Raw genomic sequence first — 25,785 nt, forward strand, 5'->3', positions numbered from 1 at the left:
TCCGGAATATCGAATAGGTTTACCGGTGAGATATACCCGTTTATAGGAGTAGGTGTTAGGTTTACCTGACACGTCCTACCATACCTGAACGTCTGTAGCCGACCTAAAGCAAGAAAATTCACTTGTCATAAAGTTAGCTCATGTGTTAGCATAAGAGAGAACTGTTTGCCTGGAATATTATTTGAACATGAATTCGTACGACTTTCAAGCGTATAGGAAATTCTCAATGACACTTTTCCATCTCGGGTCCTGAGGCCCGGTTTGGGGATTATTGTTTTTCTTGTTAGAAACGCGGGGCCTACAAAAAGGCAAAACGGTCAACGGGCTATTCAGAATCCCCGAAGAGCCCATATAATAAGGATCTTGAAGGCAGAAAGTAGAAACAAACTGCCCTCACGTCACGTGAGCTCGTGATATCATGGGGAGTCATGTTTCGATTGGCTCCTCTGGTGAGTAGGTACACGGTTCAGAGCCTGTCAACGTACAACTGATGATTGGGCGTGATACCAGTGTTCTTCGACGCATGATATCACATGGTGTAAGACAGGACATGACATCACATGAGCTTATGTGACGTGAGGTCAGTGTGTTCTACCTTGATTCCTGCCATTGAAGTATCAAATGAAAAACTTTGCACTATCGCAGATCACCCTCCAGTCAAAATATTCTTTGGTGATCAAATGGGGATATTCCCTTCTGCCGTTCAATAAGTCACAGTACGTTCACTCCCATCTAAATCGCATGTAAAATGTTATATTTCACCGTTCATTGAACGCACTGTGACTGGAGCGTGACCTGAACGGATAGCGGTTGACCGGACTAAAAAACTGTCTTAGTCCAGTCAAATCGTCACGGAACTTACGCTTTCTCCCAGATAGTCTGTTATTTTCTTCACCAGCTGCTCTGGGGTGCCAGGACGAAACTTGGTGTTATTCAGGAGTATGTTCTGCGACACCTGTTTCAGGTTGAGCATGCTCTTGAGCGCCATCTTGCAGCTGTGAACAGAAGTATCACATTTTTTTTTTTAGGTTTCACAGAGGGAACTGTAACTGCCAAAGTCTTATCGTCCCGAAATCGAAGAGAGAAGAAAGACAGGACAGGAAAAAGCCAGCCTTTCCGAGAACGAACATTATCCCATCAGGATAAAATCTGCTCCGGGCGGGAATCGAACCCTCGGCCTAGCGCTAACAGGGCAGACGGAAGTACCACATTCATATGATTTAGTGGTATTTTCCTTTCGGGAAAAGTGACCACTGGAAAATTGACAACTACTCTATATCAGACAGTTTCTGTAGTAGTAGTCAATTAATTTTCTAGTAGTCAGTTTCCCGAAAGGTGCTCTGGGAGTCCAAGGGGGCCAAAATCGTTCAAATACATGGGTGACACTAAATGCAAATGGCCCAGACCACAATCTGAGTTTAAACTCGGGGTTCCTTTCACAATTTTTATGGTGGTTGAAATGAAAATCAAGAAAGCCAGTCTAGTTAGCTTAGTTGGTAGTGCGTCTGCCTTGTAAGCGCTAGGCCGCGGGTTCGATTTCCGCCCGGGGTGGATTTTATCCTGATGGGAGATTCTTCAACACCTTTACCAGAAATAGAAATATCTGCTAAAGCACTATTGTCCACAGTGGTGTCTGTTGTTGCTGCTGTCACTGAATCTTCTTTTTCTGTGGTATTCAGTTCACCACTGCTTTTATCATCACCTATGGGATTGCTTTTATCTGAGCAGTTTGGCCAGGCATAAAGTTCGAACAAACATACAAATATTCATTTTTATACAGTGCATTCATAAAGTCCCCCCCCCCACCTTGATTTTTGAACCGATGAATTTAGAAACCTGAAATTTTGTATACGGGCCTATATTTACCTCTAGTTTCTTGTAGGCTATGTAAAAATTCAGGGACTTTTTCAGGGTCGGCCCCAGGGGGAAAACTTGAAAATCTTAAATGAGAACCCTCTGGGGGGGACTTTATGAATGCACTGAATATTAGATGTTTCTACAGCTTTCTAAATGTCAACACATATTACACGACCGACAATGACTTCAAAACCCAAATCTCTTAATACTTATTGTTTCTACAGCTTTCTAAATGTCAACACATATTACACGACCGACAATGACTTCAAAACCCAAATCTCTTAATACTTATTTACATAATATTACTGGTAACCAGATAACTCCTAAAGTTTGCAGCTGATAGCAAATTTAGATATTAGATACATTATATTAAATGTCTGATTGGAAAAATAAATTTATTTACAAAATTAAAAAATGAAAATGAACTGGAGTTGTCAATTTCTAAAAGTAATAATTGATTCAAGCCAAGAACTTGGCATAAAAAAAACTATCTCCTTCCATTATTTTGCAATCTTCTGCGACATAATAGAGTACATTCCAAAATATTTATAATTTTCTGTATTTATATTGCACATTGAAATAATCCTTGTTCATTGGAATTTTTCTCGTAATAATAATGATTCAGTAGGTGTCCACACCTTTATAATTATTATGTTATACAGAAAATAAAAATTTTAACTTATAATAAAAAGGTAGGAAGGCGTTGCAAAAAAAGTCATAAATATCGAGTCCCATAGGTGTGCGGTGCGGTCTACCTATTAAGCGCTATGTCGCCGGTTCGAATCTCGCCCGGGCGGATTTATCTTCTCTTCTTAACCCTTTCACCCCGACTTATTTTAGGACTAGAATATTTAATTTTTCGTGATCAGATATTATTATTTGGGCTATAAGTAAGGGTTCTACAAAGTTTTATGTCCTCCTCGTAGGTCACTGAACAAAAATCGAACTGGAGACAAAACCAGATAAGTTAGCCAAGTGAATTTTACTGACGTCTTTGGTCATAATGTCACAAACAAAATGTTTGAAAACCCCTGAGAGCGAATATAATAAAATAAAAATAGCTACATACTTAATTACTTATGTACAAATTTTTTTCTGTATGGACAATCAAAAGTAAAAAAAAAAGAGTAGAGGACTCAAACCATGTAAACAATATCATGTAGCGTACCTACATGCACATAACAAATGAAATCCTAGCCAAATATATCTTTTCAGTATCTATGAAAGACCCAAGATCACGCATTTCTTCAAAATCCCTTATCCGCGGGAGATGACAGCTCAGTATCTATGAAAGACCCAAGATCACGCATTTCTTCAAAATCCCTTATCCGCGGGAGATGACAGCCTCTAGATATGCAACATAGTTTATCATTAACGTTTATTCACTTCCTACAGTAGCACCAAGTGTAAGTCCATTGGAATGGCGATGACAGCCTCTAGATATGCAACATAGTTTATCATTAACGTTTATTCACTTCCTACAGTAGCACCAAGTGTAAGTCCATTGGAATGGGTAGGATTAGGTTCTGATGGAGCTGTCTCTTTTGTTCCAATTTGGTCAAAGTTATCAGTGAAAGGGTCCGATTTGTCAGATATATCAGAGAGACCATCAATGTCAGCTTTGTTATTGGCTTGTGCAATGTCATTAGCATTGTCAGAGTCTTTCTTGATTTCTTCCACTTCCATTTCTTCTAATTTACCATTTTCAACCTTTTCTTCTTTTGTTTCGTCAGCAGCAGGCTCTAATTCTTTTCGTCGCATTTCAGCTGCATCATTTTCGTCGTCCTTTTTTACATCTTCCGAAGTTTCATTTGCCTTAGGTTCAACACTTGCATCTAATGTTATGTTGTTGGTTGTTACATTTTCAGTTTCTTCAACTTCCATAGACTCAGCATTTGAATTTTCTACTTCTTTATTTTCATTGCTGATTTCAACAGATTCCTCGCTTTTTTCGCCTGAAACTTCATCGGTTTTTACCTTTTCTACATCCTTAGTATCGATTTCATTTGTCTTATTCTCTTCAGATTCTTCAACACCTTTACCAGAAATAGAAATATCTGCTAAAGCACTATTGTCCACAGTGGTGTCTGTTGTTGCTGCTGTCACTGAATCTTCTTTTTCTGTGGTATTCAGTTCACCACTGCTTTTATCATCACCTATGGGATTGCTTTTATCTTCACTAGTACTAGAAGCATCCTCACCTTCATTCAATCTTTCCGATGTGTTTTTGCCATTTCCTATTTCTCTTTTGATGATCATATGATCAGTCACGTTATTTGAATCTTCTTTAGGTTTTCCTGAGTCTTCTTTAGCATTATTTATTCCCTTGTCACTGGTTATACTATCAGCTGTACCATTTGTAATTTCTTCAAGTTTCACTGGGTCTTCTTGACCATTTTCTACAGTTTCATTTAAATTTTCTTCATTTAATACAGTTTTATCTGTGACCTGTTCTTCTGATTCATCAGGAATAGCAACAGTTCCTTCTTCCATGGTTTCACCAAGTTGATTACTGTCATCAATTGGAGAGTCATCAAGAGTGATCTCGGGTTCAGGAGTTTTAGCACTGATGTCATATTCTTCCAGGTCAATGTCTCCTGTGATAGGCTCTGACAAGTCAAGTTTTTCATTTTCTAAAGCTTGTTGAGCTGCATTAAAATTGTCAAGTTGATTCATCATTTTTTCATCTATGGCATTGTACAGGCGTACAATTTTCTTCAAATCCATATGTAGATTGACACAAGCATTATTGACCTTGTCACTTGTATCTAGGTTTCCCTTGTAAGCAAGTCCATACTTGATGAGTTTAGTATTGAAATTGTTAGACAATTTAAAACAAAAGTCTAGAACTTGTTCCATGATACGTTCTACAGGTTCTTTCACCTCGTTTTCAAGAGAAACACTTTCATCATCTTCCTCATCTTCAAAGTCATCAAACTCCTCATCAGAAGAAACATCAGGACAGAACTTACTCTTGGTTTTTCTGGCTGGTCTCTTTCTCTTATTCTTAGCTGCTACTGCTGCTTTCCTTACATATGGTTTTCTAGGCTTAGGAGTGGTAGTAGGAAACTCTATTTTGGGAGAATAATCAATTTTCTTGTGGCGTGTTTGGATTGGTCTATCATCATCACTCAAATCTTCTGTTTTTACCTTAGTCAATGATGCAGGCCCAGGACGCTTGGTAAGTGTTTTAGATGCTGGGCCAGGTTTCTTCAGGGCTGAGGCAGATTCATCCAATTTCACTTTTTTTGAAGCAGGTCCTGCTAATGTTTTCTTCGCTGAAGCTGGTCCTGGCTTGGAAAACTTATCTGACTCTACGCTTGATGTGCTCAGTTTTCTTTTCCTTGAATCATCCCTGAGATCTTTCTTGTACTTTTGTACAGCCCAACACAAGGCTCTCAAATTCCAAAGAGGTTTGCTTACACAAATGAAACAGGCCCAAGTATCTTTATTGATATCTGCCATTACTTTTTTATCTGTTTTCAGATTTCTTTCAATACACTTCTTGCAAAATGCAACTGAACATTTGCTGCAGCAATAGATAGTACCACCTTGAGCACACCAGCGACAGTAAACATCATCTCCTTTCTTGTCTGTCTTGAAGAGACCATCACCATAGAACTGTAAGCATTCCTTACAGATGATCACATCCATTGCTGGATGGCTGCACAATAAGTCAGTTTCTTTCATGAGATTTCTACCACAGGCAGTGCAACAAATCTTGTGCTTTATTCCAATCACAGACTGGGCATCTGGAAACAAACAAAAAATAGAAAGTAATAAGCTTAGGTCTTTTTGAAGATTTCCCCCTCTCCACAAAAAAAAAGCTTAGGTATAAGATTGATTTGAAAAAAAAAAAAAAAAAAAAAAAAAAATTGTTTTTTTTCTCCTCTGTCACAACCTGATGCTATCTCAGAGCGAACGGCAGGCTTGTATTGTACGTCTGCTGAACGTTCAAGTGCCCCAAGAACCGATTGTTCTGGGGCACAAGCAACCCTCACGTCTTCACAAACTTGTAGACGACGAAAAACACCAGAACGCTAACGAGCATGACTGTCAGACCATCTGAAAGACCCAGGTCTCAAGCTTTTCCCGCCACATAATACTAACCATAACTATCCAATTCGGAAGAACATGATGTCACTTGAAACTGCTATTTGCTACATGTTACCTCAGTGCGAATATAGCTCTAAACAAACCACTAACGTCACAAGATCTCCTCTGTCACAACCTGATGCTATCTCAGAGCGAACGGCAGGCTTGTATTGTACGTCTGCTGAACGTTCAAGTGCCCCAAGAACCGATTGTTCTGGGGCACAAGCAACCCTCACGTCTTCACAAACTTGTAGACGACGAAAAACACCAGAACGCTAACTAGCATGAGTACCAGCGCGGTGATAACTTTGGCGAATGTGTTGAGACCCGAGTCCGTCGCGTCGAGAGGGCGCGACGATCGCTCTATCTGGGAGCTACGACGGCGCTTGTGAGCTAGGCCGCGGGCGAGGGCCGGAAACGCGAGACTCTGTGGACGAGCATGAGTACCAGCGCGGTGATAACTTTGGCGAATGTGTTGAGACCCGAGTCCGTCGCATCAAGAGGGCGCGACGATCGCTCTATCTGGGAGCTACGACGGCGCTTGTGAGCTAGGCCGCGGGCGAGGGCCGGAAACGCGAGACTCTGTGTGAAGGTCAACTTGTGTAGGGAGTCGGTGAGGGAGTAGGGCCCTACGGAGCCACGGGCCGCGGCCCGAATCAGGGCGTACTCCAAGTCTAGGGCGTCCAACAGGGAGTACCTGGGAATGACAAGGAAAGGAAGTCAAATTCATCTGCATGTTGAGAAAACACTCTTCTAGTAGGTACAAGTAATGAATCTACAGCTTTTAAGCAAGGGTCACATTGTCAAATAACGTTTTGGTCGTATTTAACCATCATTACAGTCAAAATACCGGACATACAGGAATGACAAGCAAAGAAAGTTCAAATTCAGCTGCATGTTGAGAAAACACTCTTCTAGTAGGTACAAGTAAAGAATCTACAGCTTTTAAGCAAGGGTCACATTGTCAAATAACGTTTTGGTCGTATTTAACCATCATTACAGTCAAAATACCGGACATACCTACATACCGCGTTACCGTCGCGTCGCAGGTAAAAGGCATTACGGTAACTCTTGGCGCATACCTGGCAGTCATCACGGAGCTACGTCGTCGCTCCCAGGCCTCGCTATGTCGCTGAGCAATGCTTGCCATACTCGAAGCCGAGGACGAATTCATCGACCCGTTATTCACCCCTCCACCTTGCGTCGTTTCGTCATCAAGCGCCGTGAAATCCGTAAAGGCATTACGGTAACTCTTGGTGCATACCTGGCAGTCATCACGGAGCTACGTCGTCGCTCCCAGGCCTCGCTATGTCGCTGAGCAATGCTCGCCATACTCGAAGCCGAGGACGAATTCATCGACCCGTTATTCACCCCTCCACCTTGCGTCGTTTCGTCATCAAGCGCCGTGAAATCCGTGGACACGCATTTCTGCAGGCGCAAGAAGCGCGCATGGTCGGGATGAAGGAAACTGGAGGAGGCGCGACGTTCCTTGGGCGAGTGGGAAGTAGACCGGCGCCGCTCAGTGAGTTGAACGCTTTGCAGAGGTCCAGGACACGGACTGACCTGTGGGGGCGAAAGAAAGTGGTTAGGACGAGGTGTATTTTCCTTTCAGGAAGCTTTCAGAAACGGAATCAGTTCCTTTTTGGAAACCCTAGCTAGGTACTCTGTTTATTTGATACCTTTTACCTTTTCTAACATTTGTAACTCTGTTTAGAACTTTTTTAAAAAAATAACAATACCTAACTTATGTAATATTACCTAAGTCAATAAAATTACGTCATATGGTACGTGCATGAACCTATATTGGGGGATTGTTCAGGTGTTAGATATAACTATACCATAGTATATCATACTTCATTATTTTCCATGACGTCATATAAACTCTAGTATATGTCGTATAAAATGTCGCCGTGAACTCTCATCAAATATTCATCCTCCGTGTCCTATTCTTCTAGCAGACAGGTAAACAAGCGACACGTATAGTGACGTATACACATACACACGACGTACATTACACACGAACATTGCAAGGGGTCACAGAAGCTTGATTCATACGCTACGATTTACCAAACTGAAAAAAATCCCACAGTCTGAGGGATATTGAGGGGCTCCTTCCTCTTTAGTGTGCTGCTCCGCTTGGAGTGGCGTCCCCTATTGTATTTGCTAGGTCTTATGAATGAAGAAGAGAAAAGGTTTATTTGTTACACCAAATAACTTTTATTTTAATTATTTTTTTAAACATTTTACAACACACAAAACAAAAATGAGATTGGTTCAAAATGGCGTTGCTTCATCTTGTCGACTGCCTATTTATAGACTTGGTAACAGTGTTGTCAAATCACTTACAACATCTCCCTCTCAAAGATAAGGATTACCAGAACTTAAGAAAACCACAATATAATAGGTACCTACTAATAATAGTCATGAAAATTTGCTCAACATGATTCAGGTCAACTTTGCTATAGTCTAGCGGTCGGGAAGTTGTGAGGTCTTTGCGAAGTGATATTACGAAGTTTAGTGTTTCGATTATTACCTACCCTCTTGTACTTTTATTTTTATTTATTTATTTATTTATTTATTTTCTTGTACATAGAACAAAATAATGCATAGTACAACGTTCTACGTTCTAGAATATAAAAACATAGTACAACGGTACCTAGAATATAAAAAAGAAAAGAAAAATATATAGTAACTACTTAAGAATAGAGGAAGAAGTTAATGGTTGGCCAATGTGTTTGAATAATGAAGATGACCAATTTTTGTGATAGATTCCAAATTTTAATTTTATGTTTTATATGCCATAGTTTTGGTCGCCGTTGTGTATCTGGATGACCATCTGGTCAAAGCTGCTAACTTTACCCGATCCTGTTTAAGCTGAGTGATGAGGTTAACGTGGACAGACGACAGAGACATGTAGCTTGTTGCCACAAAGGGAGGGTAAAGCCCCTTGGCAGTTGTGGCGTTGGAACCCCTACCAAACAATGTTGAGACCCACTGACCCCCAGTTTGGTCACGCCTCCGGGTGAACTTGTAGCTCTGAAGTCTGGAGAGTCTTAAATTATTCAGTCACTTGGAACCCCTACCAAAAAATGTTGAGACCCACTGACCCCCAGTTTGGTCACGCCTCCGGGTGAACTTGTAGCTCTGAAGTCTGGAGAGTCTTAAATTATTCAGTCTTGGAGAAAAGGGGAGCAAATTATTCTCCACTGGGTCACGGATGTTGAATTCAGGTGAACTTATTATTTTCTGCTACAAATCTGCTCGCAAACTCGCAAGGTGAAGGGCAGAGGAACACTTCCCTTTTCTTTTCCGCATGGCAAGTTGTATAATGATACCTTTTTTTCTAAAAAAAGAGAAGTAAAAAAAGCACTTGAATTTTTTTTTTCTTTTCTACTACGAATGCTTTTTTTTATAATGAGGTTTCCTTCGCCGTATTTTTTTTCGACGGAGAAGTGTCATTATTTATTTATTTCACGGCGTTCTTTTTTCTATCAAATTTAGTTAGGCCAGCCTAGCTAGCTTAGTTGGTAGTGCGTCTGCCTTGTAAGCGCTAGGCCGCGGGTTCGATTCCCGCCCGGGGTGGATTTTATCCTGATGGTATAAGGTGCTACTTAATATCTAAGTTACCTACTCCATCAATGGGACTCAAGCCCCGGGTCTTAAGTTTAGTGTACTTGATAGTAACACAGCAAGTTAGGTTATTTAAGTCATTTTTGGAGTGTTTGCTGCTCAGAGGCCAAAATAATTTTCAACAAGCATATACCTTTTTCATTTGCTAAAAAAAGAAGAAGTAAAAAAAGCACTTGTGAATTTTTTCTTTTCTACTACGAATGCTTTTTTTTATAATGATGTTTCCTTCGCCGTATTTTTTTTCGACGGAGAAGTGTCATTAGGTATTTATTTCACGGCGTTCTTTTTTGTATCAAATTTATAGTTAGGTACCTACTCGTATTTTGAGCGAGCTTGCGTGCCTCAGACTTTTTTGAGTGGTTCCCTTTTTTTCCTTTGATGAATTGGCTTTTCCCCCCCACGAATTGATGTAGGTCACATAATATCGATAATATCTAAAATATTAATTAATTTGTTCATATTTAGATGCCTCAGAGTAGAATGTTTTCGATGGTGGTGGATTTGGAAAACAACTGCGTGTACACAGGACTTTGTTGTCTTAAAATCAAAGAAGGATCTTTGCAATATTTCAAGTTCTACCTTTTTAGGGCGGTCACTCACAAGCCGACTGTTGGACAGACCTAGTTCAGACATACAGACCTAGTTCAGACATACAGACCTAGTTCAGACATACAGACCTAGTTCAGACATACAGACCTATAGTTCAGACATACAGACCTAGTTCAGACATACCACCGGAAAGACCTCGGTCTCTCAGACAGTCAGAGCGTGAGTTCTGTCCTTACAGAAATAGGTAAGATCGATATAAGGAAAACAAATTCGCTGGACATGTGTTGAGAGGATCTAGTGGGGAGTTGATGCTGGATGTGATGGAGTGTAACATGGAGGGCACGAGAGGGAGAAATGGTTCCCTTTTTTCCTTTGAAAGTTGAATTGGCTTTTTCCTCCCACGAATTGATGTAGGTCACATAATATTGATAATATCTAAAATATTAATTACTTAATTTGTTCATATTTAGATGCCTCAGAGTAGAATGTTTTCGATGGTGGTGGATTTGGAAAAGAAATGCGTGTAGGTACACAGCAGTACACAGGACTTTGTTGTCTTAAAATCAAAGAAGGATCTTTGCAATATTTCAAGTTCTACCTTTTTAGGGCGGTCATTCACAAGCCGACTGTTGGACAGACTCAGACCTAGTTCAGACATACCACCGGTCTCTCAGACAGTCAGAGCGTGAGTTCTGTCCTTACAGAAATAAGATCGATATAAGGAAAGGACCACTCAATTTTTGGTTCTTTCGAAAATGGACCTCTGCACATTGACCTTCGTGTTTTTGGACCTCTTGGAAATGGGCCTTTGTACACTGATTTCGTTTTTTTGGGCCCCTTTGAAATGGGCCTTTGCACACTGACTAAGTGTTTTGGGCCCTTCGGAAATGGACCTTTGCCCACTTCGTGTTTTTGAGCCCCTTGGAAATGTCCTTTGTACGTTTCATCGGCTTACCTGGACGGATTCAATCCCCGAATCATGCTGGGTGTGGGAGTTGCTACTTCCGTCCTCGTCAAATAGAAAGCTCTGAACCTCCCGCTCGTTCTTACTCGACGGCGAATCCTGACTAGGCCACACTTGAAGCAAAGGTAGTGAGCAATTGTTTGGTCCGCGACTCGTAGACCCGGATCCTGCGAAAGAAAAGGGTAGAAATGAAAACAAGTCCTCAATTCTCAAAAATTAAAAGAAATCATCAAAAATTAAAAAAAAGTGCTCGAAAATAAAAAGAAAGCCTCAAAAAAGTAAATCAAGTCCTCGAAAATTAAACAAACCTTCAACAATTAAATCAAGCCCTCAAAATTTAAAACAAGTTAAAAACAAAAATAAGCTTGGTTGGTAAGCGCTAGGTCGCGTGTTCGATTGACACCCGAGGCGAATTTTATCTTGAAGAGATAAACAAATAAGGTTCATTCTCAGAACGGCTGCCTTTCTCCTATATCGTCTTCCTTTTCTCGGACGATAAGACCTTCAGTTCTTACAGTTCCCTCTATCAAAAATTTTCCTGTTTTTTTTTTCTTTCTTTTCCTGTTTAAAGTCCTGAAAAATGAAATCTAGTCCTGGGCAATTAAAAGAGGTCCTCATAAATTAAACGGATACAAACGGGGGAATCCCTAAATTCCCTGTACAGCTCATTAGTACAGCGTTGCCGACCCCATTTCGAAATTTGTTGCCAAACGATAAGGTCAGCGTTTTTTGATGAAAATCAAACAGAAACTCCAGCCATTTGCACCACATGAGATTTATCAGGGCTGGAAAAAGGGAAAATTTCGTACCCTTGGGAGAAAAAAGGAATAGTAGTTATTTGATGCCACGTTGCCACGTATAGAGAACTTTACTGCAGGGTTGTCAAATAATACCATGCCCCTTACGATCACCCCTGCTGTTACTGCTGGGTTGCCGATAATATTATTTTACAATGCAGTTAATGAGGTACTGTGTACCTACCCCATTTCATTTTTTAATGTTTGGTTAGAGCTTATAGCTCCTAATACCTTCCAGCCATTGTAAAAGTCATGTTTTTATTACTTGCAGCATTTTTCGAAGGGGGAACCTAGGGAAGGAGGTACGAAGGAAAATGTTAGTTGGCCTTTTCTGTGTTTTTAGGAGAAGGTCAAATTAAAAGAACACAAGTGGACGAGCCCCCAGAATGAGTTCTTTCCTTACTTTTTCCAAGGTTAGCCAAGTACCTACCAATGTAGTTCTACCAGCGAACACAATTTGAGATCTCCTAACCATCCATATTTTAGAAGTATTAATGAACAGCCATCTCCTATGAAGTGTCACCATTGCTTAAAAGGAAACAATAAGTGAGGTTATGTTCTTGATAAGGGATCCATCACCCCTCAGCTTAGATTAGTTGTTCTCTTTCTCAGACTCGGCAAACTTGACTTACCTTCTTACGTATCAAATCAATCTGAAGACTTCGTGACCAATCTCTTGGTCCAAGCTATGCACAAGCTCTCTTCCGCAACCTGAATGTCCTGCAACCTCTTCTCTCAGACAATCTGATGAGACGGTCCTACCGCAAGATGACAGGAAAATGGTCACTCTTGCCTGCTAAACTACGCACTAAACAAACAACTTCCTGCAGAGTTTTCCGGGTTACTAGAGAATTTTGGTGTTCAGGATCAAAGTTTAATAAAAACAAATAAAAAGCCCAAAGATCACAAAGTAGTGGACGAGCCCCCAGAATGAGTTTTTTACTTACTTTTTCCAAGGTTAGCCAAGTACCTACCAACGTAACCTAACCATCTATATTTTAGAAGTACTAATGAACAGCCATCTCCTATGAAGTTACCATTGCTTAAAAGGAAACAATAAGTGAGGTTATGTTCTTGATAAGGGATCCATCACCCCTCAGCTTAGATTCGTTGTTCTCTTTCTCAGACTCGGCAAACTTGACTTACCTTCTTACGTATTATCACCCCTCAGCTTAGATTCGTTGTTCTCTTTCTCAGACTCGGCAAACTTGACTTACCTTCTTACGTATCAAATCAATCTGAAGACTTCGTGACCGATCTCTTGGTCCAAGCTATGCACAAGCTCTCTTCCGCAACCTGAATGTCCTGCAACCTCTTCTCTCAGACAATCTGATGAGACGGTCCCCATCACCCCTCAGCTTAGATTAGTTGTTCTCTTTCTCAGACTCGGCAAACTTGACTTACCTTCTTACGTATCAAATCAATCTGAAGACTTCGTGACCAATCTCTTGGTCCAAGCTATGCACAAGCTCTCTTCCGCAACCTGAATGTCCTGCAACCTCTTCTCTCAGACAATCTGATGAGACGGTCCTACCGCAAGATGACAGGAAAATGGTCACTCTTGCCTGCTAAACTACGCACTAAACAACTTCTCTCAAGCAGGGAATAGGTACCTACCTGCAGAGTTTTCCGGGTTACTAGAGAATTTTGGTGTTCAGGATCAAAGTTTAATAAAAACAAATAAAAAGCCCAAAGATCACAAAAGGGAAGCTTTCAGAAACGGAATCATTTCCCTTTTGGAAACCCTAGCTAGGTACTCTGTTTATTTGATACCTTTTACCTTTTCTAACATTTGTAACTCTGTTTAGAACTTTTTTTTAAAAGAAAAAGGAGAAAGGTTAATTTGCATTTTTCATTCTTTAGCCTAGAAAGAGAACTAATTAGACACAGGGCCTTGCATTAAGATATATTGGAGGAGTAAATTTCATTTATCCATAGGGCTCGGATCCTTTAAAAGGGAAAAGAAAAATATTTTCACTTCCACTTTTGGAAAAAAAAATTGGGCTTGGCCGGGATTTGAACCCGGGACCTCTCGCACCCTAAGCGAGAATCATACCCCTAGACCACCAAGCCTCCATGTTAAATTATGAATGCATTACGATATTTGTTATGAATACATTCGTACATTAGAAAGTGTGACAATCAGTGAAATACCGCTACACCATACATTTGTAGGTCAGTATTACATAGCTATATCTGCAGGTAAATTTAACACGTCATCTACAAAGATCTCAAAATTCTCAAACAATCATAACGTTGTAAACATAAAAAACGCCAAGAAAACAAAGTACATAGGTAACTTTAATATTTTTGACGTTTGGAAACTTCCATATTGGGGCCAGATCCGTTTTTGGAAGTGCCCTTTTTTTAATGACTCCTCGCAAAGGCCCCTATTTTTATACGACTCCTCGCAAAGGCCCGTATTTTTGTACGAATCCTCGCAAAGGCCAATATTTTTATACGACTCCTTGTAAAGGCCTCTATTTTTGTAAGACCCCTATCAAAGGCCCTTTTTAAAATGACCCCTCACAAAGGCCTTTTTACGAGTAATACTACACCCTCACAGAGGACCCTATTAGCTAAATATCCTTTAGAAATGTTTCTTATACGACCCGCCGACCTCTGATAATTACCCCCATTTTTAGGGCCATTATGAGGCCCCTTACAAAGGCCCTGGCTAGTTCTAAACTTATAAATTTACTTGTCACAAATCCGCGTGAGAAGTGAGAGCATGAAAAATTAAAGAGAGGTGGTTAATTCTATTCCTGTGGAAAATGCTGCACTCAAGTTTACCTTGGGAAAATCGAGTAATACTACTCCCTCACAAAGGACCCTATTAGCTAAATCCCCATTAGAAATGTTTCTCATACGACCCGACCTCTGATAATTAACCCCATTTGTAGGGCCATTATGAGGCCCCTTACAAAGGCCCTGGCTAGTTCTAAACTTATAAATTTACTTGTCACAAATCCGCGTGAGAAGTGAGAGCATGAAAAATTAAAGAGAGGTGGTTAATTCTATTCCTGTGGAAAATGCTGCACTCAAGTTTACCTTGGGAAAATGTGCAGCCAGCACTTTTTGATGCCTTTTTTTATTTTACTGCTGGAGTAAAGGCACTTTTCACCTTTTTAGTCCTATAAATAAGCAAAGCAATATTATGTAGAATAGAATAGAATACACCCTGTTTATACTGACAGAATCCAGGATGATACTGAAAAGTCCCTTTATTCCCTTAAAGTCCCTTTACGATAGGTAAGTAGGACTGTGAGAAGTGAGAGCATGAAAAATTAAAGAGAGGTGGTTAATTCTATTCCTGTGGAAAATGCTGCACTCAAGTTTACCTTGGGAAAATGTGCAGCCAGCACTTTTTGATGCCTTTTTTTATTTTACTGCTGGAGTAAAGGCACTTTTCACCTTTTTAGTCCTATAAATAAGCAAAGCAATATTATGTAGAATAGAATAGAATACACCCTGTTTATACTGACAGAATCCAGGATGATACTGAAAAGTCCCTTTATTCCCTTAAAGTCCCTTTACGATAGGTAAGTAGGAACCTAATATTATGATTTTTTTACTTGTAAATAAATATATTTCCCGATTTATGTTCACATTTTTTGCCTGGACCGTGCCCAAATTAAAAAAAAATAGTTGAAAGTCAACAACGTGAATCTTCAATTTAAAGTTTTTTTAACACAGGAAATTTCGTTGACAAGTGAAATTCAATTATCGAGCATTTGGAGTTTTGACATATCCACTAATAGGGAATTGATAAGTTTTGGAAATATTGGCACATCCACTACTGATTGGGATTTTATAATTATTGGAGTTTTGGCATCTCCACTACTACCAATAGGGAATTGATTAGTTTTCGAAAATTTGGCACATATTTGGAGTTTAAGTTATCAAGAGTTTTGGCATCTGCACTAGCCATTACTGACTGCCAAGTTCCACCAAGGTAGGTATCTAAATATTTCAGGTAATATTAGGAGTTTTGGCATCTCCACTAGCCATTACTGACTGCCAAGTTCCAAGGTAGGTATCTAAATATTTCAGGTAATATTAGGAGTTTTGGCATCTCCACCAAAAATAATTTAGGATGAGGTGATTGAAATTCGGAAAATCGGAAGGCAGTTTGCTCCATTTATAAACTTCGTGACATTGATCCTACCTAGGCAAATCCTATCCCGTAGGATGTCGCGACGTTAAGCCTCAGAGATTACCTTATAACTTATAATATATATATCTAGCTATGAATCTATAGGTACCTAAACATAGGTATTATTATCTTCCTACATAGGCATTATTTCATAAAATGTCAAAGCTCACTCTCACTATGGAGGAGAATGTGGTTCCATAACATCAGCGAATGGCTCGGCATGTCATTCACCGACTGCAAAACACTGGCTCAAGACCGACAGCTCTTTCGCACAACAACTGACCTGGCTCTATCAAGTTTGGCTACCATCGACATCAACGATGCTACTGAATGATGATGATGATAAGGACCACTCAATTTTTGGTTCCTTCGAAAATGGACCTCTGCACATTGACCTTCGTGTTTTTGGACCTCTTGGAAATAGGCCTTTGTACACGGATTTCGTTTTTTTGGGCCCCTTTGAAATGGGCCTTTGCACACTGACTAAGTGTTTTGGGCCCTTCGGAAATGGACCTTTGCCCACTTCGTGTTTTTGAGCCCCTCGGAAATGGGCCTTTGTACGCTGACGTATTTTTGGGCCCCTTCGAAATGTCCTTTGTACGTTTCATCGGCTTACCTGGACGGATTCAATCCCCGAATCATGCTGGGTGTGGGAGTTGCTACTTCCGTCCTCCTATATATTTACCTCCCACTGCCTTTGGATCTCTCTTCCTAATCCCTACCCCGAACTCTCCCTCCCCTACTTCTCTCTTTCTCCCTCCCCCAACTCGCTCTTTTACCAACCCCACTTCCTCTATTTCCGTCTTTCTGTACCTACTCTGTTTTCTACCTCTCTCTCTCTCTCTCACTTCCTCTTTTTCTCTCATTCACTGCCCTCTCTCTCTCTCTTTCTCTCTCAGGATTTTTGTTCTATCTCTCTCTCTCACTTCCTCTCTCTCTTTCTCTCCCACTCCCTCTTTTTCTCTCATTCACTGCCCCCTCTCTCTCTTTCTCTCTCAGGATTTTTGTTCCATTTCTCTCTATCTAACACCCTCTTGATAGTCCCTCTGCATCGTTTTCTGTCTTTTTCTCTCACACTCCCTTCTGTCTATCTCTCTCTCTCTCTATCTATCTATCTGTTGCTCTCCCCTCTCTCTTTCCCCTTCCGTCCCCTGTGTCCTTTTCTCTCTCACTCCCTTCTATCTCTCTCCCACTCACCCTCTTCTCTCTCCCAGGAGGAAGGGGAGGAGAAGGAGGCGGAGGAGGAGGATGAGGAGGAGAGTAAAGAGGGAGGAGAAGGAGAATGAGGGGGGGGGGAGGAGCCTCTCTCTCTTTTGCCTCTCTTCCTCCCCTCTGTACGTTTTCTCACACTCACTTCTATCTCTCTCCCACTCTCCCTCTTCACTCACACCTCCTCACTTCTCTTTCTCTCGCTTTCCCTCTATCTCTCTCTCTTGCGCCCGTATCACGAATAACTCTTCCAATACATCACGTAGGTCGTTGGTAAACACATAGGCACCTCGTATGATGTGTGGGAAAACCAAATTTAACGCTTTAATTGAATTAACGTTTAAGTGAATCAAATTTCACCAAAATGTAAACAATACCATCATGAGAGAGAGGGAGAGAGAGAGAGAGAAAAAGAGAGAGAGAGCGAGAGAGAGAGAGATGTAGAGAGAGAAAGAAAGGGTGAGGGAGACTGAGAGAGAGAGAGAGAGAGAGAGAGAGAGAGAGAGAGAGAGAGAGAGAGAGAGAGAGAGAGAGAGAGAGATGGGCCCCTTGGAAATGTCCTTTGTACGTTTCATCGACTTACCTGGACGGATTCAATCCCCGAATCATGCTGGGTGTGGGAGTTGCTACTTCCGTCCTCGTCAAATAGAAAGCTCTGAACCTCCCGCTCGTTCTTACTCGACGGCGAATCCTGACTAGGCCACACTTGAAGCAAAGGTAGTGAGCAATTGTTTGGTCCGCGACTCGTAGACCCGGATCCTGCGAAAGAAAAGGGTAGAAATGAAAACAAGTCCTCAATTCTCAAAAATTAAAAGAAATCATCAAATATTCAAAAAAAGTGCTCGAAAATAAATAGAAATCCTCAAAAAAGTAAATCAAGTCCTCGAAAATTAATTCAAACCTTCAACAATTAAATCAAGCTCTCAAAATTTAAAACAAGTTAAAAACAAACAAGCTTGGATGGTAAGCGCTAGGTCGCGTGTTCGATTGACACCCGAGACGAATTTTATCTTGAAGAGATAAACAAATAAGAATCATTCTCAGAACGGCTGCCTTTCTCCTATATCGTCTTCCTTTTCCCGGACGATAAGACCTTCGGTTGTTACAGTTCGCTCCATCAAAAATTTTCCTGTTTTTTAGTCCGTCCTTCCTTTATTATTACTAATAATAAAAGGTATAGGGGACGGACTATTGTATTCGCTTCAGTGTCGTCTGTCTGTCGGTCTGTCGGTCTGTCGGTCGGTCTGTCTGTCCCCATAGAAGGACTTATCCAAACCTGGTCGACCTATATATCAAATTAAAGGTCTTTTTACCAGGAACACGAAAATGGTGGTGCAAATTTTGTCCAGAAAACCATAAAGCCAAAAAACAAAAAAAAAAAAACTGTTTTTTGGGGGAATTAAACGGATACAAACGGGGGAATCCCTAAATTCCCTGTACAGCTCATTAGTACAGCGTTGCCGACCCCATTTCGAAATTTGTTGCCAAACGATAAGGTCAGCGTTTTTTGATGAAAATCAAACAGAAACTCCAGCCATTTGCACCACATGAGATTTATCAGGGCTGGAAAAAGGGAAAATTTCGTTCCCTTGGGGGGAAAAAAAGGAATAGTAGTTATTTAATGCCACGTTGCCACGTATAGAGTACTTTACTGCAGGGTTGTCAAATAATACCAAGCCCCTTACGATCACCCCTGCTGTTACTGCAGGGTTGCCGATAATATTATTTTACAATGCAGTTAATGAGGTACTGTGTACCTACCCCATTTCATTTTTTAATGTTTGGTTAGAGCTTATAGCGTCTAATACATTCCAGCTATTGTAAAAGTCATGTTTTTATTACTTGCAGCATTTTTTGAAGGGGGAACCTAGGGAAGGAGGTACGAAGGAAAATGTTAGTTGGCCTTTTCTGTGTTTTTAGGAGAAGGTCAAATTAAAAGAACACAAAAAACCTATACCTCCTATAAGTCTACCTAAGCCAACCTATTTTTTTTCTTTGATAATCTAAACATTGCGTCTACCTACATGTCAGTACTTACCTATAATTACCTGATTTTATCTTTTCATTTTAAGGTGAAGTAACCCTTTTCCATTTTCTTCCGAGATTTTTAATAATTAAAACTTGCTGTGTGGGCATATCCAGCTCTATTTTGTGTGACCTAAAAAGATTTCTCCAATACACTTTTTTTTACTAAAATTGTGTTTATCCTGCTCGAATAAGATTGAAAAAGTACCCTTACTCCGGCAATCTCAACGCAATGAGGTAAATTTGATTGGAAAAAGATACCTACCTAGGCAGGACCATCCTACTATAGGATTGCTTTCAAGTAATATTTATGAAAGCGATTCCGAGGTATTGGCGAGTCCTCCATGGAAGGAAATCTCAAGTGACATGAGGACAGTGTGGCTATCATGAACGAAATCACCTATTATATTATGGGAGAAATTTGAACAACATCTTTCTGACTCTCCATGAGCTCACGTGACGTGACAGTAGTGTGTTTCTACCTTAAGGGACCACCGATTCCCTTCCTCTATACCAGTGGTTCCCAAACTTTTTTTCAACGCGGCCCCTGTTTTTCAATTGTGAAGGCACCGCGGCCCATTTACTATTTTTTATGTGACTCACCCTTACCCGCGAAGGATTTCCAGGGGGCCCTCGCGGCAACCTGAAAATCTCGCAGACCCCAGTTTGGGAATCGCTGCTCTATACCGTTTTCCCCTCTCTGACGCTAGTCTTGGAAAACGTCTGGAAATTTTCTCGTCAGTGGCGGGGGTCGAACCACTTAAGCATGCTTCCAATTCAAGTCAGAAACATGCTTGATACCCGTGTTTTTTTGTGAAACAACCGAGTTGGGATAAATGCAGAACATATGAGTGTGTGTTGCTTACGTAACCGGTAGGTATGCCATGGGTTTGATAAGTTTGATTACTTCGGGCACACTCCATTTGTCAAGGGTCTAGGCACATCTTGCCCTCCTAAACAGATAAGGTTTAATTTCACAATGGCTGGCTTCTCTACTGTCTTTTATCTTCAATGTTAGGGAGTGTGTGTTGCTTACCTAACCGGTCTAGGCACATCTTGCCCTCCTAAACAGATAAGGTTTAATTTCACAATGGCTGGCTTCTCTACTGTCTTTTATCTTCAATGTTAGGATGAGACCTCTGTTGTTATCAATGGTTTCAAATTTAGATTGTCCACACCAGGCAAATTAAAAAAATAACAATACCTAATTTACCTATGTAATATTACCCAAGTCAATAAAATTACGTCATATGGTACGTGTATGAACCTATATTGGGGAATTGTTCAGATGTTAGATATAACTATACCATAGTATATCATACTTCATTATTTTCCATGACGTCATATAAACTCTAGTATATGTCGTATAAAATGTCGCTGTGAACTCTCATCAAATATTCATCCTCCGTGTCCTATTCTTCTAGCAGACAGGTAAACAAGCGACACGTATAGTGACGTATACACATACACACGACGTACATTACACACGAACATTGCAAGGGGTCACAGAAGCTTGATTCATACGCTACGATTTCCCGACCATCGACCATAGTTTTTTTTACGGCTTTCTTTTAAGTGGCAGGGTTCTCCTAGAGGAGCTCTTCCACCCAACCACTAAATTTTTCCTTCACTGTGAGCCTCGACGTCACTCTCGTTCCCCCCACTCTCGCCACCGTCACCTCCACTGTCCGTGGACATCTTGATTCCGCTCAGCCGACGTAAGTATCGTAGCGGCCTCTGTGAACAATCGAGAGAAACACAAGGGTTCATTATTAATTAAGGTTGACTCGAAGGTCGAAGGTGTTTGGCTGGGCCAGTTGCGCAAGAAATTGTTTGATATCACGGGAGAATCCCGTTCCATTTCTTGCTCAAAAAATTGGTCTGGCCATCCAGAGAGGAAACGCTGCACGCATCCTAATAGGGTCTCTATGGTTCCAAATTTTCGGAGTCTGGCCAACAACATATTTTTGGGAACCAATTCGTGTTTCGCCTACACAACATACATGTAGTTCAGAACAAAAAGAAAAGATAAAAAAAAAGCTGAAGGTGACAAGATAGCTTTGTTGCATCGTTCCAAGTTTTTGCTGAAATCCAATTATGGCACTCATCCATTATGTCAGTAATGCCTTTGAAAAACACAGGAGAGAAAAAAAAAAACTCTGGTCTTCTAGTCTATCATTCAATAAAGTTGAAATTTGAAATGGCTGACCTCTTTCTAGATCTTTACGCGTGCACCAGAAGTTGAAAAAACTCCTTCTTTGTACAAATTTCAGCCTAATTCAAGCAAAGAAGTGAAGGAGAAGAAGGCGACGAATAAGAATAAGAAGAAGAAGAAGAGAGGAGAAGAAAAATAAGAAGAAGAAGAAGAAAAAGAAGAAGAAGAAAAAAGGAGAAAGGTTAATTTGCATTTTTCATTCTTTAGCCTAGAAAGAAAACTAATTAGACACAGGGCCTTGCATTAAGATATAATGGAGGAGTAAATTTCATTTATCCATAGGGCTCGGATCCTTTAAAAGGGAAAAGAAAAATATTTTCACTTCCACTTTTGGAAAAAAATTCCCTTGGGGGGAAAAAAAGGAATAGTAGTTATTTAATGCCACGTTGCCACGTATAGAGTACTTTACTGCAGGGTTGTCAAATAATACCAAGCCCCTTACGATCACCCCTGCTGTTACTGCAGGGTTGCCGATAATATTATTTTACAATGCAGTTAATGAGGTACTGTGTACCTACCCCATTTCATTTTTTAATGTTTGGTTAGAGCTTATAGCTTCTCATACCTTCCAGCTATTGTAAAAGTCATGTTTTTATTACTTGCAGCATTTTTTGAAGGGGGAACCTAGGGAAGGAGGTACAAAGGAAAATGTTAGTTGGCCTTTTCTGTGTTTTTAGGAGAAGGTCAAATTAAAAGAACAAAAAAAACGGGACCTATACCTCCAATAAGTTTACCTAAGCCAACCTACTTTTTTTCTTTTTAGTCCGTCCTTCCTTTATTATTACTAATAATAAAAGGTATAGTGGACGGACTATTGTATTCGCTTCGGTGTCGGTCTGTCCGTCAGTCTGTCTGTCTGTCTGTCTGTCTCCTCCGTGTCCTATTCTTCTAGCAGACAGGTAAACAAGCGACACGTATAGTGACGTATACACATACACACGACGTACATTACACACGAACATTGCAAGGGGTCACAGAAGCTTGATTCATACGCTACGATTTCCCGACCATCGACCATAGTTTTTTTTACGGCTTTCTTTTAAGTGGCAGGGTTCTCCTAGAGGAGCTCTTCCACCCAACCACTAAATTTTTCCTTCACTGTGAGCCTTTAAGATATTTCACCATACTGCGTTATGTTTTGCAGATAGAGCAGAGTATCCTGGAAATATTGAGGCCCTTGGGAATGTAGTATATTAGTATATGTACGTAGTAGGTACGGACTGAAGAACCATGCTAAATAATTGCTAATGAATAGAAGCGTCTTCAACGGAGCCTTGACCATAGTATCGACTATCGACCCTCACAGAAAATCAAGAAATTGAGCTGAGTATTTTTTCTGCGATGGTCTCGGCGAAGATCCATGGTTTTATTTTTATTTTATTTATTTATTTATTTATTTATTTTCTTGTACATAGAACAAAATAATGCATAGTACAACGTTCTAGAATATAAAAACATAGTACAACGGTACCTAGAATATAAAAAAGAAAAGAAAAGAAAAATATATAGTAACTACTTAAGAATAGAGGAAGAAGTTAATGGTTGGCCAATGTGTTTGAATAATGAAGATGACCAATTTTTGTGATAGATTCCAAATTTTAATTTTAGATCACAAAATCGAAACCATAAAATCATAAATCCTAATCCTCAAATCAAAATCAAAACAAAAATGGATTCTTCGGCTTTTTTGTTTTCCGGTTAAGCCGGCCGGCGCCGGCCCCGGCTTCCGGCTTGGATTATCGATTTGGTCCGGTCCGGTGACGGCGGGAGAAGCGGAGAAGGGGGAAGGGCGTTTTTTTAGGGGGAGGGGAGGAGAAAACAATCTTCATGGAGTTAAAAATGAGTGGATTCAATGAACGGTGTTGAAATTTGTGAAGCAAACAAAATCCGTCACGCAAATATTTAAACGCACGGTCACGCTGTCACGCATAGCAGGGCCGTATCCAGGATTTTACCCCGGGGGGGGGGTCCAAACACTAATGGACAGGGGTTTGGATGCTCCAAATTTTCGAAGTCTGGCCTACAGTAGGTACAGGAGAAAAATGGAGCTTGAGGGGGGGGGGGGCCCTCGCCCCCCCTAAATACGGCCTGCTACTACTCATGGATAAAAGAACAGCAAACAATAAAGAAATAAGACATATGCACCAAAAGTAACTCACGGAAGGAACAAAGGAAGAAAGAGAAGGGAGAGAGAGACCTCAGAGTATGCTCAGAGATTATGAATAGTCTCTGATCATGCTTAGGCTGAAAACAGAGTGGAGTAGAGAGCATAGATAGAGCATAGCCGAAAAATAGTCGGGTTAAAAAATAAACCTCACTTCGTTCGGTCATTAGAAAAACTACCCTCAAAATGGCTTCACTTTTGCGTTTGGTTCACTTGGATCTACTGCTGTTTTATATCCAGGAAAGTTATATTAGAGCAAAAGATGAAAATCAAAATTCATTAGATTAGAAAGGATAATTTTTCCAATCTCCCTACTCGTAGATCTACCTAGACTACCTAGAGGTTTTATATAGGTAGGTACCTAGGTACCTAAATTTATAACGATAACAAAAGATATAAAAGATAACACATCATTATTGTAGGTATGAAAGTTATACTTTAATTTTATTTTATATCTTAAAATATAGCTTTACTATATTGAAATTAGCTTGAGGGTGGGGGGCCCTCGCCCCCTCTAAATACGGCCCTAACGCATAGGTATTCAAAAATGTAAGCTCTGAGACCTCAGTATGCTCAGAGATTATGAATAGTCTCTGATCATGCTTACGCTAAAAACAGAGTGGAGCAGAGAGCATAGAGCATAGATAGAGCATAGCCGAAAAATAGTCGGGAACATAATCCTCATTTCGCTCGGTCATTAGAAAAACTACCCTCAAAATGGCTTCACTTTTGCGTTTGGTTCACTTGGATCTACTGCGGTTTTATATCCAGGAAAGTTATATTAGAGCAAAAGATGAAAATAAAAATTCATTAGAGCGAAAGGATAATTTTTCCAATCTCCCTACTCGTAGATCTACCTAGACTACCTAGAGATTTTATATAGGTAGGTCCGTACCTAAATTTGTAACGCTAACAAAAGATAACACATCATTATTGTAGGTATGAAAGTTATACTTTAATTTTATTTTATATCTTAAAATATAGCTTTACTATATTGAAATTTAAATTGCAAAAGTCTTGGTAAAAAGAGGGTACAATAGTGCTACTTATCAAAGTTACCTACTCCGTCAATGGGACTCAAGCCCCGGGTCTAAGTTTAGTGTACCTACTTGATAGTAACACAGCAAGTTAGGTTATTTAAGTCATTTTTGGAGTGTTTGCTGCTCAGAGGCCAAAATAATTTTCAACAAGCATCCTCATTATTCCCGCCACTCACGATCAGACCACCTGAAAAACCCAGGTTTAACAGACCTAGGTCTGTTTTTGGTCGCAGCTCTGCCACGGAAGTGTCCTTGGTTTATTTTGCCGCAGCGCGCAAATGTGTACGCACCCTGAACTGAGGCACAACTTCTATTTCATTGGCGGCATAATAAGTTTTGATTATCAGAAGGGTGTGGACATTAAATAAGACATTAGCACTTAGCAGTGGTTAAATAGGGATAAGGCTGTAGGGGGAAAATGCTGTGATAATAACTTTAGGGTTTGAAGAATGTGAACATTGTGACATAGCGCTAAATTTTAAAATAGCAAATGAGGAAATCTAAGACTGTACAAATTATTATCAATATTACCTAATTTCCTATGTACAAGGAGTTTACAATCTTCTACAAACAATGTACATCATTAGAAAAATAAAAATCGACTCGATTTTTTTCTCTCTAACCTTGCTGTACAAATTATTATCAATATTACCTAATTACCTATGTACAAGGAGTTTACAATCTTCTACAAACAATGTACATCATTAGAAAAATAAAAATCGACTCGATTTTTTTCTCTCTACTATTAATAATAATTTGAATCACATTAGGGTAAGATATGTTGTGAGTTTGAAATAAAAAAGAAACCTTATTTACATAAAAAAGAGCTTTGTCCGTTTATAAACAAAATTATAGGTAGGTATAGAAATGGCTAAAACCATCATGACGTGAAGTTAGGTTATAGGTACGTGACAGATGACAGGCTGGCTAAATAGCCTGAAAGATCACAAATTTACCATGAGCCTGTCCCTTTGATCAATTCCTTATTTCCTTCCAAGTTAAAATTCGGTGATCAACTTAAATCGTCGCATCGTTCTCACACAGATAGGTACCTAACATGTGGAAAATTAACAGGATCCCAAGT

At 40.1% G+C, this 25,785-nt stretch overlaps 2 protein-coding genes and 1 non-coding gene across 6 annotated transcripts; all 3 read right to left on the reverse strand.

Moving 5' to 3' along the window:
• Positions 1 to 2,985: 2,985 nt before the first annotated feature.
• Positions 2,986 to 5,632, reverse strand: LOC103504893 (transcriptional regulator ATRX-like). Of its 4 annotated transcripts, none has more exons than XM_026820332.1 (2): positions 3,292 to 5,632; positions 2,986 to 3,135 (listed from the first exon to the last, which is right to left on the reverse strand). In XM_026820332.1, exon 1 carries the CDS (start codon positions 5,545 to 5,547, stop codon positions 3,325 to 3,327), a length of 2,223 nt encoding a protein of 740 aa, XP_026676133.1. In that variant the 5' UTR covers positions 5,548 to 5,632; the 3' UTR covers positions 2,986 to 3,135; positions 3,292 to 3,324. The 4 variants fall into 4 exon arrangements, with proteins under 4 accessions (XP_026676133.1, XP_026676131.1, XP_026676132.1 ...); XM_026820330.1 differs by having other exon boundaries at positions 2,986 to 3,126; positions 3,283 to 5,632; XM_026820331.1 differs by having other exon boundaries at positions 2,986 to 3,123; positions 3,280 to 5,632.
• A 298-nt stretch (positions 5,633 to 5,930) lies between these two features.
• Positions 5,931 to 21,015, reverse strand: LOC103504903. The gene is made up of 8 exons (XM_026820341.1): positions 20,914 to 21,015; positions 17,841 to 18,016; positions 12,158 to 12,182; positions 11,087 to 11,262; positions 7,332 to 7,515; positions 7,035 to 7,149; positions 6,464 to 6,649; positions 5,931 to 6,326 (listed from the first exon to the last, which is right to left on the reverse strand). The coding sequence occupies exons 1-8, from the start codon at positions 20,978 to 20,980 to the stop codon at positions 6,185 to 6,187; spliced, it is 1,071 nt and encodes a 356-aa protein (XP_026676142.1). The 5' UTR covers positions 20,981 to 21,015; the 3' UTR covers positions 5,931 to 6,184.
• Trnap-agg lies at positions 13,894 to 13,965 on the reverse strand. The gene has a single exon. It is a non-coding gene; the product is annotated as a tRNA-Pro (tRNA).
• Positions 21,016 to 25,785: the final 4,770 nt, after the last annotated feature.

The sequence above is a fragment of the Diaphorina citri genome, unplaced genomic scaffold (genome assembly GCF_000475195.1).
Source record: "Diaphorina citri unplaced genomic scaffold, Diaci psyllid genome assembly version 1.1 scaffold139, whole genome shotgun sequence".
Taxonomy (NCBI): domain Eukaryota; kingdom Metazoa; phylum Arthropoda; class Insecta; order Hemiptera; family Psyllidae; genus Diaphorina; species Diaphorina citri.

Bases quoted from the DNA above. Each gene is read 5' to 3' on its own strand.
- LOC103504893 (XM_026820332.1), bottom strand. From the start codon at position 5,547: ATGAAAGAAACTGACTTATTGTGCAGCCATCCAGCAATGGATGTGATC.
- LOC103504903 (XM_026820341.1), bottom strand. From the start codon at position 20,980: ATGTCCACGGACAGTGGAGGTGACGGTGGCGAGAGTGGGGGGAACGAG. The intron at 12,183-17,840 runs GTAAGTCGATGA...CTCCTTCCCTAG, and splicing joins CGGGGATTGAATCCGTCCAG to GTTCCCCCTTCGAAAAATGC. The intron at 7,516-11,086 runs GTAAGCCGATGA...TCGCCCCCACAG, and splicing joins CGGGGATTGAATCCGTCCAG to GTCAGTCCGTGTCCTGGACC.